Source organism: Heterodontus francisci, chromosome 22, assembly GCF_036365525.1.
Source record: "Heterodontus francisci isolate sHetFra1 chromosome 22, sHetFra1.hap1, whole genome shotgun sequence".
Taxonomy (NCBI): domain Eukaryota; kingdom Metazoa; phylum Chordata; class Chondrichthyes; order Heterodontiformes; family Heterodontidae; genus Heterodontus; species Heterodontus francisci.
In genome coordinates this window covers 60,206,524-60,222,962 of record NC_090392.1, presented here as the reverse complement: position 1 = coordinate 60,222,962, position 16,439 = coordinate 60,206,524, and the positions used below count along the sequence as shown (strand labels likewise).

General features: G+C 42.9%; 1 protein-coding gene across 1 annotated transcript in view; it reads left to right on the top strand.

Annotated features, from left to right (window-relative positions):
* LOC137381383 (potassium-transporting ATPase alpha chain 2-like) overlaps positions 1-16,439 on the top strand; it is a 54,264-nt gene that overhangs the window by 27,248 nt on the left and 10,577 nt on the right. The window contains exons 11-18 of the mRNA XM_068053887.1: positions 806-998; positions 1,933-2,108; positions 7,686-7,822; positions 9,352-9,502; positions 11,142-11,310; positions 13,728-13,882; positions 14,877-15,000; positions 16,075-16,220. Of these exons, the coding sequence (XP_067909988.1) occupies positions 806-998; positions 1,933-2,108; positions 7,686-7,822; positions 9,352-9,502; positions 11,142-11,310; positions 13,728-13,882; positions 14,877-15,000; positions 16,075-16,220 (1,251 nt within the window). The remainder of the gene's footprint in view (positions 1-805; positions 999-1,932; positions 2,109-7,685; positions 7,823-9,351; positions 9,503-11,141; positions 11,311-13,727; positions 13,883-14,876; positions 15,001-16,074; positions 16,221-16,439) is intronic.

Sequence of the window (16,439 nt, the reverse complement as noted above, 5' to 3'; positions counted from 1 at the left end):
GTAATTTTTGTGATCACAAGACATTAGGCATTGGATTATTCAGTGACAGCTGGGTGGCATTTGAAAATGAAATGGTAGGTTTAAGCTTTCAATAATAACAAAGAAATGTAATTTGCACTAATAATGCTAGAGATGCAGGGGTAGGAATTGGTTATGGTCCGTATTCAAACATATAACCAAGAGTGGCTTATCCTACATTGGGCCTCGGGCCTTATTTCATTATTTTTATGAGGAGATCTATTTATGGCCATTTTCCTTGCTAACAGCTGTCATCGGGTAAGTCCTGGGAGGGAGGTGGGGAAGGATAACCTGAATGGGAGGTTGGCTGTTGGCTGGCAGTTTCCCCCTCCTGGCTGCATGTTAAACTGAAAAAATAACTTTTTGGTGGCTGCTACTTAACTCCAGCGACCACTGAAGGATCCTGAGTGGAGCAGGCCTGGGACCTCAGTGCGATCTAATTTAGGAGAGGATTCCTAAAACCGATGTTAAGCCTCCCAATCACATTGGGTTAGGGCCTGGTTTAGGCAGCCACCAGGGATGTTTGGAAAAATCATCCATTCCAAGTTGAGGTCAGACGTGTTCCAGGCTCCCCTGGGACATGGGAAGCGACACTATGAAATTGGGGTTTCTTGGCTATTGCTTTGCATCTAAACGACAAGAGTAGCAGGGTCCAATTTCTTTGCTGTATTTTTTTTTGACTCTTAACTAGAAGGGTTAAAGTTCATAAAGTACTCCACTTTCTTTCCTTCTTTGAGAAAAATGAAACAAATATGTAGATGTTTAACTAATGCATTTTTATTTTTAGCTGTCCATTCATAGGACCAACAATCCATACGATAAACGTCTCCTCTTAGTGATGAAGGGAGCGCCAGAGCACATCTTGGAGTCTTGTTCCACCATAATGCTTCAGGGCAGAGAGGTTCCACTGGACGATGGCGAGATAGATGTCATTCAGAAGGCTTACATTGAACTTGGAGGGCTGGGTGAGAGAGTTCTCGGTAAGAGAACTGCACCATCCACTGCTCATTTTGGCATTTAATTTGAACAAATTATCTTACTGGAATTTTATCATCTACTTTTTAAATTCATTTCATGGGATGTGGGCATCGCTGGCAAGACCAGCATTTGTTGCTCATCTCTAATTACCCTTGAGAAGGTGGTGGTGAGCTGCCTTCTTGAACCACTGCAGTCCGAATTGGAGAGGACAATAATTAGCTCAATGAATCTGCCTAACAATAGTGAGAATAAAACATTCAGCTCATCCAGGGACTAGTCCAAGATTGTTATAGTGTTTTTAGTTTTTGTTTCTACCTTAATGGTTCCAGTTTGTGCCAAGGTTAACAATTTATCCACTTTCTTTCAAATATGTTAACTCAACTAACATTGATTTCAGTATATGACAGTCTCTTTCATATTTCATATAACTCATAAGTATGAACAATTATTTCTGAAACTGAGTTGTACTTCTCTGAATCTTTTCCATTGGCTCTTTGTATCTGAAAAGATACAGTGACCACACCATGACCCACAGTGGTCTAGATTTTTCTTTTTAGCATTATTACAACCAGATAAGTTATTGGTGGATTTTAGACAGACTCAAAATGGAAGTAACCACTTTACACCTAATTTTCCTGGGCCATCTCATAGCAGAATTTCCGGTGCAGATTTGATGGGGTCTAAAAAGTCGACTGGTGCTACGTTCAGCACAAATAAATGTTAATTTACCTTTCTTGTGTGCCAAGTTTAAATTTGTGGTTTTTGACATCAAATTTCTTCATGTAATTTTAAATATTTTGCAATTTTCTTCCTTAAATCAACCAAAGTTTCCTCTTCATTCTTTTTTACCTTCCCCTGGACTATTTCGATTTTGATACAAATTTGATATTAATTACATTTTGTGAGCTTTGAACTAACTATTTTTAATTCTTTTAGGATTTTGTCATCAATACTTGCCAAAAGAAAAATATCCAGATTTGTACATATTTGACGCAGACAGCAGGAACTTCCCAATCTCCAATTTATGCTTTGTTGGCCTCCTGTCTATGATCGATCCACCTCGCTCAAGTGTACCAGATGCTGTTCTAAAATGCAGAAGTGCAGGAATCAAAGTACGTGTCTTCCATTGTATATAATTTGCTTTTAATACTTTACATCAAAGGCTAAATTGGTGAATGCTGGTTCATTTTCCCCTAAAATTGTTTACTCCATAAGAATGATAACTATGTAGCTTCAGTTCTGCTGAACCTGCTTTTCCCGACAATTTATTTGATGAAAGTCACTATCAAAAGAAAATATTAACCAAAGTCGTCAGCTCATATTTTAAAATGCTCCCGTCTTCTTCTTTGGTCTCCTTGTCTCGGGAGACAATGGGTAAGCGCCTGGAGGTGGTCAGTGGTTTGTGGAGCAGCACCTGAAGTGGCTATAAAGGCCAATACTAGAGTGACAGACTCTTCCACAGGTGCTGCAGAAAAAGATTGGTTGTCGGGGCTGTTACACAGTTGGCTCTTCCCTTGCGCTTCTGTCTTTTTTCCTGCCAACTGCTAAGTCTAAAATGTTCAGTAGGTTTTAATCCCGGAATTCCCAACCATGGCAATCTTAGAAGAATTTGGTGTGGTATCTGTATTTCTGCTATTAAAATGGAATTTATATTTGAATTGCAAGTGATTTTGATGCCGAGTTATAAAGAAGCAGAGAGTGAGAGGGTGGCCCGAAAGGCAGAGAACTAATTGTTAAATTATTTACTTCATGTGCAGTAAATGATTACGGATGTATGATGTTTGCAACAATCGACTAAATATTACAAATATATTTGTATTTATTACCCAGCAATAATGTTCTTAAAATCAGTACATATAATTTTCACAGTTAGGGATCTTCATCAATTTGGTCTGGAGAGCTTTTTACATTAATCTGTATGGCTCAGACCTTGCTCTGAGCGCTCCTCACCTCGCATCCAGCTGCCCACAGACTTTTCGCAGGTTTGTCCGCACAGAATTCTGTAATGAGAAGCTTTTTATTTTGTCTGCTGCATCATAAATGAGATGCATGGAGTCCAGGTTGATTGAAGATCTTAAACAAGTTTATTAACAGCTAATTATTATATATAGCACAGAGCTAGCTATTTGCAGAAGCTGCCTCTTGGTGTTACAGTTACAGAGTGAATCTGGCAAGTAATCACATGACTGCATCCTGGCATGTAGCTCATTAGCATACTAAGATCTTAAAGGGACATCACTCTTAAAGACAATCACACAACATCCCCATTCTTTCCAAAGATAATTCTCGTATACTAATACTAAAAATACATAAAATTAGGTAACATCAAAATTATTTGCACGTGAATAGAGATTGTGAAATTTACAAATGTAGAGGCTTCAGAGTCCATATATCATTGTGTTGGTTTGACAACTTTTCCAGATCTGGTTATGGTATAAGCTTCTGGGGATAGGGATTTCACCCTTGGCTATCGTGGGTTTGCAGGCATGTGTCAATGCATTGACCTGACGCACCCCCACCATCAGAGCATGCTCCCTTGGGTTCGCCTTGCACAATTGGAACACTGTAGACCTCCCTCAGTTGGCTCCAGTTCCTTCTCAACACCACTCTGCTAGATGTTGTAATCTTGTAGGAGCTAGGCTCACCGCTTACTCTGGACACCTCTGCAGGCAACCATGTTTTCATTGTGGTGTGTATGACCCTGACCTTTTGTCCTACACGTAGCCGAGGTCGTTCCGCCCCTGCATGTCAGTCATGCAGCATCTTCATTGTCCCCTGTTTCTTGAGCAGTGTCTCCTGCATCTCAGAGAATTTGGACAGATGATGGCTTGGCAGAGTCGTCCGCACTTGTCTACAATACATGATCTCTGCTGGTGATGGTAAGCCCATATCCATAGGTGTAGCTCTGAGTTGGAGAATGGCAACATGAATATCTTGTTTCGTTGTCCTACACTTTAGGATCAGTGCTTTGACTGCGCACCATTCACTCAGCGAGACCATTAGACCTAATGTGGTGAGGATGTCACATGGTTTTCGCCCCATTTGGTGCACATATCCCTGAAAGGTCTGCCCGTATACTTTGGCCCATTGGCAGAAATAATTTCTTCAGGTGCACTTAATAGACTGAATATGGCACTCAATGTGTCTGCGACAACCATGCTTGAAGTATCTTTTACCTGTCTGATAATTGGAAATTTGGATAAAGTCGTCTCCATTAACGGAAAATAGATCAGTGGCGACTTTGGACCAAGGGAGTGACGGAGTCTCGTGAGGGTGAAGAGGTTCTTTGCAGTGTTGTGGCTGGTGGCTCTGGCATGCCTCACATATCCTCAATAACCTTTCAATTTCATTATTGATCCCTGGCCAATAAACAGTGTCTTGAGTCAGTCATCTTGTTCACTGTATGCCCATATGGCCTTGGTGAAGTTGTGACTAGATGTCCTGTCTGAGAGCTTTTGGCACAATCACTTGTTTTCTCTTGAAGGTGACGCCTCTCGAGATACCGAGTTCATCTCTGTAAGGCCAGAAGCATCTGAGGGTTTCTGGCACCTCTTTTAATGTGTCAGGCCAGCCTTCCACGATGACTCTCCACAGTGCCTTCAGTTGGGGGTCATTTGCTTTTTCTGACTGTAGTTGGTCACATTTGTGCTGACCAAAATGCAATAAGTTGACTTTGAGCACATCTTCCACCTCAATGTCCACGCTGTCTGCTTGTAGATACAGTGGAACTTCTTCATTCATGCTCAGGTTTAGCTCAGCATATCCAAGGTGACCATTTTAGTAGCCGGTTTGTAGCAGACATCGAAATTGTACCCCAGTATCTTCACTAAAAGCTGCTGTAGTTGAGGTGGTGCGCTTGACAATGGTTTGTGCCAGATCACCTACAGTGGTTTGTGGTCGGTTTCCACAGTGAATTGCTCAGCAAACAGGTAGGTGCGGAACCTTGTGATCCCAAACACCAGAGCAAGTGTTTCATGCTCTATGTTTGAGTAATTGGACTGTTCTGAGGATAAACATTTGGACCTGAATGTAATCGGTTTGCTATCCTGTAGGAAGCACGCTCCTAGTCCTGTGGAGAAGTATGAGGTAGGAAGAAAAGAAAAGCAGAATTTTTTACTTTTTATTTTAAATATTTTAAAAAGATGTGAAACTTCTAAATGTTGATGCTCAGAGGGACCTCGGAGTACTTGTACAAGGAGCACAAAGTGAGCATGCAGGTACAGCAAGCAATTAGAAGGCAAATGACATGTTGGCCTTTATTGCAAGGGGATGGGAGTACAAGAATAAGGAAATCTTGCAACAGTTGTACAGGGCTTTTAGTGAGACCACACCTGGAGTACTGAGCACAGTTTTGGTCTCCATATCTAAGGAAGGATACACTTGCATTGGAGGTGGGACAGTGAAGCTTCACTAGACTGGCTCCTGGGATGGGAGGGTTGTCCTCTGATGACAGGCTGAGTAAATTGGACCTATACTGTCTCGGGTTTAGAAGAATGAGAGGTGATCTCATTGAAATATACAAGATTCTGGGGGAACTTGACAGGGTATACACTGAGAGGTTGTTTCCCCTGGCTGGGGAATCTAGAACATGTGGGCATGGATACAGGACAAGGGATTGGATCATTTATACTGGGATGAGCAGAAATTTCTTCACTCAAAAGGTTGTGAAACTTTGGAATTTTCTATCCCACAGGGTTGTGGATGCTCCATTGTTGAGTATATTTAAGGCAGAGACAGATGGATTTTTGGTTTCTCAGGGAATCAAGGGACATGGGGAGCAGGCAGGAAAGTGGAGTTAAGGCAGAGGATCAGCCATGATTGTATTGAATGGTGGCACAGGCTGGAGGGGCTGTCTGGTCTACTGCTGCTCCTATTTCTTATGTTCTTAGGTTCCGCATCACCATAAACAGATCATAAGAGAATATCTAGAGCAGACCCAAAACTTGTAACGGTGATTTGCCAGAATTGGAAGATAGTGTTTTGGCTATCTTTAGTTTTATGAATAAAATGGTAATTTTAATAGTTTGCCTACATAAAGCTGTATTTTCAGCTGCTGCCAGGGCTGGGACCAGAGGCAGGCAGGGGCGAAAATTAGCCTGCTGACCACATGCTGGTTCCCTGGCTCCATCTTGTCTCTGCACATTTTTGCGGAGGCGGGATTGGGGGCTAACAGGGCTACCCACCTGCATGCAGCAGGTAGCTAATTCCGCTCATTAAGGGCCTATTGAGGCCAATTAAATGAGGCTGACTAGAATTTTCCAGTCGGCCTACTGGTTCCTGCAGGTGGCAGAGGCCAGATTAGGTGCTTGGAGGAAGGAATTCGGCAGGCCAGTGCTCCAGGCAACCCTCGAGGTCTTCCCTGCCTACCTGGATGCAGGAGCAGCCATAGGCCATCCTGTAGAGAGGTTTCCCCCCTCCTCTCCCCTCCCCCCTGGTCTGGGCTGCTGAGTCCATTTTTAATTACAGATTTAGAAAAGTTGAACAGAGCCTCCTCATAGAAGCGTCCTCTCAGTTACTTACCCTCTACTGCAGCCTGCTGCTCCTCTCAAGCTGGAAGGCCTCTGATTGACCCTCAGGCTTTGAGAGGCCACCCGCTATCCTTAATTAGATGATGAACCTGCTCTCTGGCCATCAATTGGGACGTCCCGGGGAAAATCACAGGTCAGTGACTGCTTCACCCAAGGGGCGGGTTCTGGAACTGGAAACATTTCCACCTCCAGAGATAAAATCCAGACCAAATTGAGAAAGGATTGGTGTCAAGATGATGGAAACTTTAAAACAAAAAAGAAAACAAGCATTATATTCTTCTAAAACCAATCTGTAGTTACCACCGCTTCTTGTTACATATATATCAAAACAAGCTTTGGGATGTCACATCACTAGAAAGATTGTCCACAGACTCAGTCCCTCCATTAAGTGATACATCAGCCATAGCACAACTTGAAGTTGGCTGAAGAAAATAAAGATTCCTTATACATTATTATTGTTGACTTGAATTTTGAACACCTTGCTGGGTAAAATAGGGCTTATTGAAAAATTAAAATAGTTATTTTATTAACAATAAAAACTGTGGACTTTAATCTCGGCGAGTAAAAAAATACTGTAAAACCTAAATCAAGAACAAAAGATACACCATGCCTTCTCTGTAAACTCTTTTATGTGACAGAATTTGCAGTGAACCTGATAAGGCTAATGTGGCAACATATCTATTACAATACCACCCTCTGGCACTTGTTAATTGGGAGTACATCAACATTCACAGGAATTTCTACTGATGACATGTCATTGTGCTGATTTGCTGAATGGAGGATGTGTTCCTTCTGACCCGCAAATATCTCCTGTACAAGTTTTCTTAAAGATTTCATAAATGTGTATGAGTGCAGAAATACACACATCTCTAGCAAAGACTTGAAAAAAATATTTGGATATTAAAAATAGAATGGCAATAAATTAAGAGTTTCTGTTACACAAGTCCATCAGATAAAAAGGTATAAAATCTGACATCTTTTGAATTTTAATATAGTCAAAGTTTAATGATTTTATGTATTTACCCAAAGAATTTTATGGAGCCTATTAAATTACATAAAGTCACAAAATTAACAGTATCTGAGGTATTGGAAATCCTTGAATTTGGCTCAATTTCTTTTTACCTGTTAACATCAATGAATGCCTATTTTTTTCCCTGACAGGTCATTATGATCTCAGGTGATCATCCAATCACGGCAATGGCAATAGCAAGGAGTACTGGTATTTTCTCAGCTGGTAGTGACACCGTGGAAGATATTGCAAAGCGCCTTAATGTCCCAGTCAACCAAGTGAATAAAAGGTAGATTGAGGTAATCTGTGTTACACAAGACTTTTTCTTTAATACTTATATTGAGATGTAATTATTGCAGAAATTGTAGTGGGCAATCAACAAGCAGGCCACTAATTTCTCACAAACTGTTGGATGATCGGGTACTCCTGGTGTAGCAAATGTTGGTGAACTCTGTGTTTCAAACATTGGATACAAGAAACTGAAGGGATAATTCTATGGGGCTGAATTTTACCAGCCCCTCGATGCCGTGGCGCGGGGGCCGGTAAAATTCTGCTGTGAGAGGCCTGCCTCGACCCGTGACATCGAGAAGGGCCCGCTACATATTACTGGCAGTGGGGGGACCTCTGTGTGGCCTCCTCGCCACCTGGCGGTGGGCCCTTCATCTCTATATGTAGATTGCCATTAAATATATCCAAATTGATTTACCTGCCTCATGGAGTTACGAGGCGAAAACCTGGTGGGGGGGGAGTAATACAAATTTCAGGGTGGGAGGGGTGGAAGAGCGGGGAAAACCATTTTTATTGGATGTGGGGTTGAAGGGCAAAAGATTGAAGGTTGGGGGGGAAAGTTCAGGTATTTGAAATATCAATTGATGGTCAATTTGGACAATGAAATGACCATTGTAGGGGTGGGGGGGGGGGTGCGGTACGTAATTTTATATTTAATAAAATTCAATAATGTTTTCCCTTGAAAAATTTAAATTAATTCTAAGGGTTTAAAGCACTTTAAAAATAAAAATGGCGATGGCGCCTGCAGGGTGGCGCCGGATGCCGTTGTCAGGGACGCGGAGCCCGCCCCTACACGCCATCGGAGGTGGGCGCTCCGCCCCCACTATTTAAATGAGCCCCTGCACAAAATACCCCGGGGACTCCTTGGTGGCCGCTGAATGCGGGCACCCCCCTGAGTTGAAAGGGCTCTGCCGCGGAGCGCGGCACCCGAATAAATTTCAGCCCATGGTCTCTCATTGCCAGTGTGCGGGGTGGGGAAAGGGAGGAAGGGGGGCGGATGCCATACTAGGTCAGAGACAAGTCTACAGTATTGTAGCTCCAGTTCTTTAATTGGTGCTCCCTATCAGCACAGCTCCCTGCTAGAAGTGCAGGATTGTGGAATTATGCCTAGATTTGCAGGTGATGCCGCTGTCTGACAGAGAATTCCACAAGCAGGGTAAACAACGTGAGGCTGCTTCACTGCTGGTGTACCCTGTATGGACTTTTAAATGGATGATACAGAGTGTTGAGGTGTTGATGTAGCTGCTGTATTCCTGATACAGGCATGGAAAACTAACCAGTGCATGCAATATCTCTTTGAATTGTTGGAGAGGAAGGTCTCTGGCATAGAGAAAGTTATTCTCATCAAGTCAATTGCGCAGATTTGAACTGTACTGATACCAGGAGCAACAAATAGATTTGAATAGAGAAGAACTAGAAGGCCTGATGATAATTGCATGTACCTGTAGACCCTGTAACATAAAAATATGCCAAATTACAAAATGCAGTAAAATATAACTGGTGTAAATCTTTGCATTTTGAATACTGAAGGGACGCCAAAGCTGCTGTGATTAATGGTTCAGATTTCAAAGACATGGACTCTGAGTTCTTGGATGAAGTTTTGAGGAGCCACATTGAAATTGTATTTGCCAGGACATCACCTCAGCAGAAACTAATTATCGTTGAGGCCTGCCAAAGACAGGTAACCATTCATATGTTAAACTGACAAGCCAGCTTGGCCAAGTGGTAGAATTCTCACTTCTAAATTGGAAGGATGTGGATTTAAGCCCCAGGGCAGGACTGAGCACATTAATCTAGGCTGATGCTCCAGTGCAGCATTATTGAAGGTACCATTTTTTCAGATGAGACATTAAACCATCTGCCTGTTTAGGTGAATGTAAAAGATTCCATGGCATTATTTGAAGAAGGGGCTCCCCTGTTGGCCTGGCCTTGATAAACACCTCCAAAAAAGACTGATTGACTGGATAATTTATCTCAGTCCTGTTTTGTGGAATCACGATGTGTGAAAGTTAGCTGCCACATCTACCTACATAACAACAGTGAGTAATTCATCTGGCTGTGAAGTATTTTGAGATGTCCTGAAGTTGTGAAAGAATTCATATAAATCCATCCTTCCTTCCTGCATTCTCTCCTCAGCAGGCCTCTGCTAAATGTATTTCCTGCAATGGGTAAGCATAATTAAATCTACACCTTGAGTGAATTTCAAGTTCATTTAAAGTATTTTCACTTTAAGTTGATAAGAAAGGGTTTCAAAAAATGACTTAAGGAAAGTCCTTCAGTTCGAACATGGGATACCTGTGGTTTCTTCCCTTACCCCCACCACAGTGAAACTCTGCCCCATCCCTATCAGTTGAACTACTTGATACAGGCCAAAGAGCCTGTCTGTTGCATTTAAATGTCTCTGATACAGAAGGTTGGCATGGGGTTCAGAGGCATATTTGCATGGTGGGTAGAAGTCCAATCATGTGTCTCCTCCTGGGATAGAAACCAGTTGTTGTGTTATGATTTTATGATTCGAGTCTTAGACAATGATAAGGCAACAGCATTAAGTACATTTTTTTTGTGATCTCCAGGCCCACAACATTCCAAGAGACAAAATGAGCAAATAAGAAATATATGTACAATTAGGACTCAATTGCCTGGATTTTGCCACATTGTCAGGGGCTCAAAGGCTGCACATGGCCCACAGGTCACAGCTTAGTCTAATTTAAATATCGACGATGCACATTTTCCCCAAAGTCCAGCCAAGCAAGTGGTTAATTTGGAGTAACTTTGTGACATGCACAATGTAGCAACTAAATGAGTATGACATCCTGGAGCTAAGCAAGCAGGATAACATATATTGAAGTCATTCTTCACCACTGGGGGTAACCCCTCAGTTGACTATCTCGTATGTGAATCCAATAAGTCGCTTAGCATGAAAGTGTTGCTTGCTAACCCTGGGTACCATGGACTCATGCAAGATCCCTTGCCGTACATAGCAGACCCTTTGTTGATTGAATGGAAAGGACCTTATCTTCAGTTCTCAGTAATGCTATTGGGCCTACAAAGGCAGAATGTTTTTTGTGGCCTATTTGGTTTGATTATTTAGTAAATTATTTAGCTTGCACTGAAACATACGTCTCTCTCTTTTTAAATTCTACCAGTGTTTTTGATTCCTTTATAATTTGATCTCACGGTGACTACTAACTACTGCTGTCATAATAAGTTTGGCATTTATTGTAGAAGATTCGGGAATATGAGGCTTTATAGATTTTTTTCAATGAGAAGGTACCTGGGGACTTAGTATTCTCATCTGATTCTCCTCCTTTATATACCAGGGATCCATCGTGGCAGTTACAGGAGATGGTGTCAACGACTCACCAGCTCTGAAGAAAGCAGACATTGGGATAGCTATGGGGATTGTAGGCTCAGATGCAGCCAAAAATGCAGCAGACATGATTCTACTGGATGATAACTTTGCTTCAATTGTCACTGGAGTGGAAGAAGGTACAAGCCACTAAAATATATAGTGCTAAAATATAATTAGAGATGAAATGGAGAGAAAATTATTATTACACAGACTATAAAACAGTGGCCAGGATTTTATCTGGGCAATGGGGGTCTCGGCCACTGACTAAAGCAGCGGTGGGAGGCTCGCTGGATTACGTGCCAACTAGGCACCTGAGTGGACAGAAGCGGGCCTTCCCCAGGATTAAGGACCCGAGCAACGGAAGTCTCACCTATGAGAGCTGCTGGCCAATCAGAGGCCAGCAGCTCTTTAACTGAGCAGCACCACTGCAGAGGTGGTAGCTACTGCAGGTACTGGACGCCCCAGAGCCACTGGACCCAGGCCACAGGGGAGTCAGGATGGGAGGGTTTTGCAGAGTGGGGGTTGGCATCATGGGCAGAGGGTGGCTCTCAGCGGGCCTCCCCTTTCCTGATGCTGGGTCCCTCAATCATGCACTAAATGCCTTTTAATGAGGGACCCCCCTCCCCAAAACCGGTAAGCAACCTCCGTGGGTTTGCTTGGCGTGCGCCCAGTGTGGGGATAGACCCGCCCGCCACTGGGCTGATACCATTGGCGGCAGGATTAATTGGGCATTAATTGCCCACTTAAGAGCCTTAATTGGTGGCGGGGTGGGAAGGCTGTCCACAGGCCTTCCCACCCTGAACTTAATTTGGGCAGAGGTGGGAAGGTGGCAGGGTCCTCCCACGTCGGCCCAATTCCGACCGATTATATGCTTTTCCCACTTCCAAAGTCACCGCAGGGACAGCATAAAATTCCCGCACGGTATGTGCAATTCAGAAATCGATGTTCTTTCCTTATCAACTCAACTTCCCAAGACTAGTAGAAAACTCTGCCACCATGCAGGTGGAGGAAGGGAAGGCGAAAGAAACTCTGGACGCGGTCCCTTTTAAAAACATCGCAGCAGGTGTAACCCCCTAGATCAGGTGCTTTTCTTCACTCAGTCATATTGTTACAAAGGCCTTGATGGATCTCACCTTCTGCCCCTTTCTCTTATGAGGGTTTCTGACTCTCATCCTGGCATACAGATAAAAGATTACTTTTGTTCTTTCACATTTTGCAGACTTTTTTTTCCACAAATATTGTGAAAGTTCTGATTGACGCGTTTATTGAGGGTGTAGTTTTAATTTCAAAAGTCACTGGCATCAGCATTGTTTGTCAGAGTTTTAGTGATGGGTCTATCTAAGGCCTTGTTCCCAAAGGAAACAAACAATTGCCTGACTTGACAAGTCTACATAGAGAGTTACTACTCTGGAAACAGCATCAAAGTGTTTTAGTTTTTTAGTTTTAGAGATACAGCACTGAGTGGCATTTATTTTCACGAGACAGATACAGATGAAGAAGGACATTCAGTCAATCTAGCCAGAAAGATCTACAGCCTCGCATCACAGCACCCAATAACTGTTTCCAGTGTTTTCACCTCTGCTTACTTTACCCAGAGGTCTGTTTCATGTGTTGATCATTTTTTGAGTAAAGAACTTCCTAAATTTACCTTTTACTAGTTTGAACCTATGTCCGTATTAGTACTCTGAATCTACCTTATTTATACTGTTTTACCATCTTGGATACCTCTATAACATACTTCTCACCCCAAGCTTCTTTAACCTTTCTTAATAACTTTCTCTCCTGACATCTGGAATCAGTCTTCTGGCTCAAGATTTGAAAATCTCATTGATTTCTCAGTGACTGGATATGTACATAGTATTCAACATATCGTTTGACCAGCATGCTACACAGTTTGAGTATGGTTTCTAAATTTCTTCTAACTTATGTCCGACTCTTTTGGCCATGTAGCTCAGCTCCGCCTGAACTGCTGATTGCTGCTCTGCAGTGATTGTGCACACATTCAGTAACAATTCTTTTACATAGGCAGGAAAGTGGCAATTGTGTTTTCCTAAGATAAATAAATGGAGATATAGTTCTTTGCAAGAATTGGAGATGTGGTCTTAGATTGCCAATTTAGTTCCAGTTGTGGAGAGTTTAATTCTGTGGGCTTGCACCTTCTAGGAAGTGTGTTGGCACTTCATACATTAACTTGTTGGAGTGAACTGGTGAAAGAGATTTTCATCTCATCCGTGTGCGCTTGACTTGAATTCAGCTGCAAGCGATGGAAGAACAGTAATGTTCGCAAGCATTGGGAGAAGGAACTACACTTAAGGAATGATGGTCTTCATACTTTAAATATTTCCAGGGCAATTATTCAACTATAGTTAGGGTTTGTGGGAATTAAGTTGGGAATCTGGAAGATGAAAAATGTCTACATTGTGCATTCAAGCATCACTTTAGGTTTCTGTTTTTATGATTTGCAAATTAATAAATAAAGATCATAGTAATATATCAATTCGCATCAGACTGTGGCTGTTTTCTCATTACTAAATCAGTTTAATGTGTTCAAAAGGGCGTCTGATTTTTGACAATCTGAAGAAGGCAATCGCTTACACCCTGACCAAGAACATGGCTGAATTGTGCCCATTCCTTGTTTACATCATCGCCAGTATACCACTTCCCATTGGAACTATTACCATCCTCCTCATTGACTTGGGTACTGATCTTGTAAGTAATTACTAATGCTCTAGAATCAGTTTTACCAGTTTCCTTTTTTTTGTCCTCCCTCTTTCCTTACCATCATTGCTGATTAATGATTGTTCCATTCTTAATAGATTGAAAAATAATGGGCAGTTTAAGTTTAATTCCAAGTTACATTTTCCCTTTCACAGATCGCATTATTCATACAGAGAATTAATTCATTATTTTCAGCCTACATATTAAAAGGGGGAAGTCTGACTAGTACGTTGGATCATTGTAAAATAGCAAATGCATTTTTACTCAAGTAATATAAGAATAGGCAGCCTACCAGGGTTGAGGGGGGAACTCTGGTGGTGCTGTCATGAGACCACCACTGCAAAATTACAAGATGTATCCAGGACCTTATAGGGGCAGAAAAGCCCTGAGCGTGAAGGGAGCTGCCACTAACCTAGATACAAGGGAGTCAGACTGTGTGGAAAGGAGGCCTTTACTTTGCTCTTTCCCTCCATTTTTGTATATGGGGGTCATTGTCATTGTTACCTCGGAGCCATCACCACATTCCATAGGACGCGGTGGTAATGGGGCAGATGGGAGGCTGGGTTAGCATTTATAACAAATGGATGGGCAAAGGAAGACCAACAACAATCTTGGGCAAGAGTGAGAGGAGGGAAACAGGTTGGGATAAGGAGGTGCTCACTGCCCCATTTTCCTCCTGTTTCTGCTGCTATTCAGCCTAGTAACTTCCATGAGAAGTTGAAGAATTAATTGAAAGGAATAATGCAAAAATACTACTGCAGCCCTTTAGAGAGGTAAGTGAAATTTAGTACCAAAAATATATAAATGTCAGTGCACAAGTTTTGAGTCAGAAAGATCAGTCCCTTTTAAATTGCAGGAAACCATAGCAACATACAAAATACTTTGTTTTATTTTATTACGTATCTGAACCCTGAAACATATAAATGCAGAGATTTTTGTATCATACTCATCAGTAAGACTTCTTAGTAACCTATTTCGTCAACAGATCCCATCCATTTCATTGGCTTATGAGAAAGCTGAAAGAGATATAATGGATGTCCCACCTCGAAACTCCAGCAAAGATCGACTGGTGAGCTTTCAGCTTGCATCATATTCGTATCTGCAAGTTGGTGAGTACAGAACCTTCAAATTTGTTGCATTTACTTGTGACCTCCTATTCACTGTACACTGATGGAGTTTAATGCTATCTTCAGTGCTTCATCTTCTCTAGAAAATGTATCTGTTAGTATTTCTAATGTTTCACCTGGCAAATGAAACAGCTTTTGAAAAACAAAGTGATTACTGACAATGCAGCCGGCAGCTTACGTCATCCGGCTGCGCCAATCTGCGCACATGCGCAGATTTGTTCCTACCCTCTGCGCTTGCGCTGCATTCCGCAATGCCAGGACTGGTTGGCGCATGCGCAGATGATGTCATCGCATAACACAGCCAGATGGGGTTGGCGCATGCGTAGATGATGTCGTCGCATAAGGCAGGCAGATGGTGGGGGGATCTGAGCCGGAGCGAGCGGGGGAGAGGGGATCTGGGGAGCGGAGAGAGAGCAGAGATGGGGGGAGAGGGGGGGTCTGGGGAGTGGGTAGAGAGCAGTGTGGGGAGAGCGCGGCCGGAGACTTTGCTGGTGGCGGGTGCACTCTCCTCCTTCCCCCCCCGCTGCCTGCCTGCTCACTCACAGCCCCCGGCCCGCTCGCTCACTGCCCCCGGCCCGCTCGCTCACTGCCCCCGGCCCGCTCACTCACTGCCCCCGGCCCGCTCGCTCACTGCCCCCGGCCCACTCGCTCACTGCCCCCGGCCCACTCGCTCACCACCCCCCCACGACCGCTCGCTCACCGTGCCCCCCCCCCAATGACCGCTGGGTTACCCACCCGCTTGCTCCCTCCCCTCCCTCACCCGCTCGCTCCCTCCCCTCCCTGACCCGCTCGCTCCCTCCCCTTCGCGGCGCAGCCTTTGAAAAAAAAGACTCGTAAAGAGCTGCAAAATGAAAATAACATTTTTGATCCTTGATCCTGCTTCTGGATGTAATAAAATCAGAAAAATTACCTTTTTTAAAATAAGCAAAGTTTTAAACACATTTTGCATGAATATTTTTGCCATCCTTGTTCAAGGTATCTGTTTGCCTGTGATCTTCAGTTATATAGTTTTCTGTGGAACCTAGACTGAATCTCTGATTCTACCTGCATGCACAGGAGTGATACAGTCAGTTGGAGGATTTCTCTGTTACTTCACTGTCTTGGCACACCAAGGCTGGCTTCCTTCAAGGATTCTTGGCATACGTCTAACTTGGGAAGATACCACTAATAATGATGTTGAAGACAGCTATGGACAAGAATGGGTATGAATTTTGCTCAATGAGGCATTATGAAGACATGATCTTCAGAGAACTTGCAATTATTTAGCAGGTTGTCACGTCCTCAGGACATCCCAAAGCATTTTACAACTAATAAATTACTTTTTGAAGTGCAGTCACTGTTATGAAGACAAATATCACAGACAATTTATGCATGCTTAGGTGTTCAGACCAACGTAAGGCCATTTTTGTTGATTATGTGTT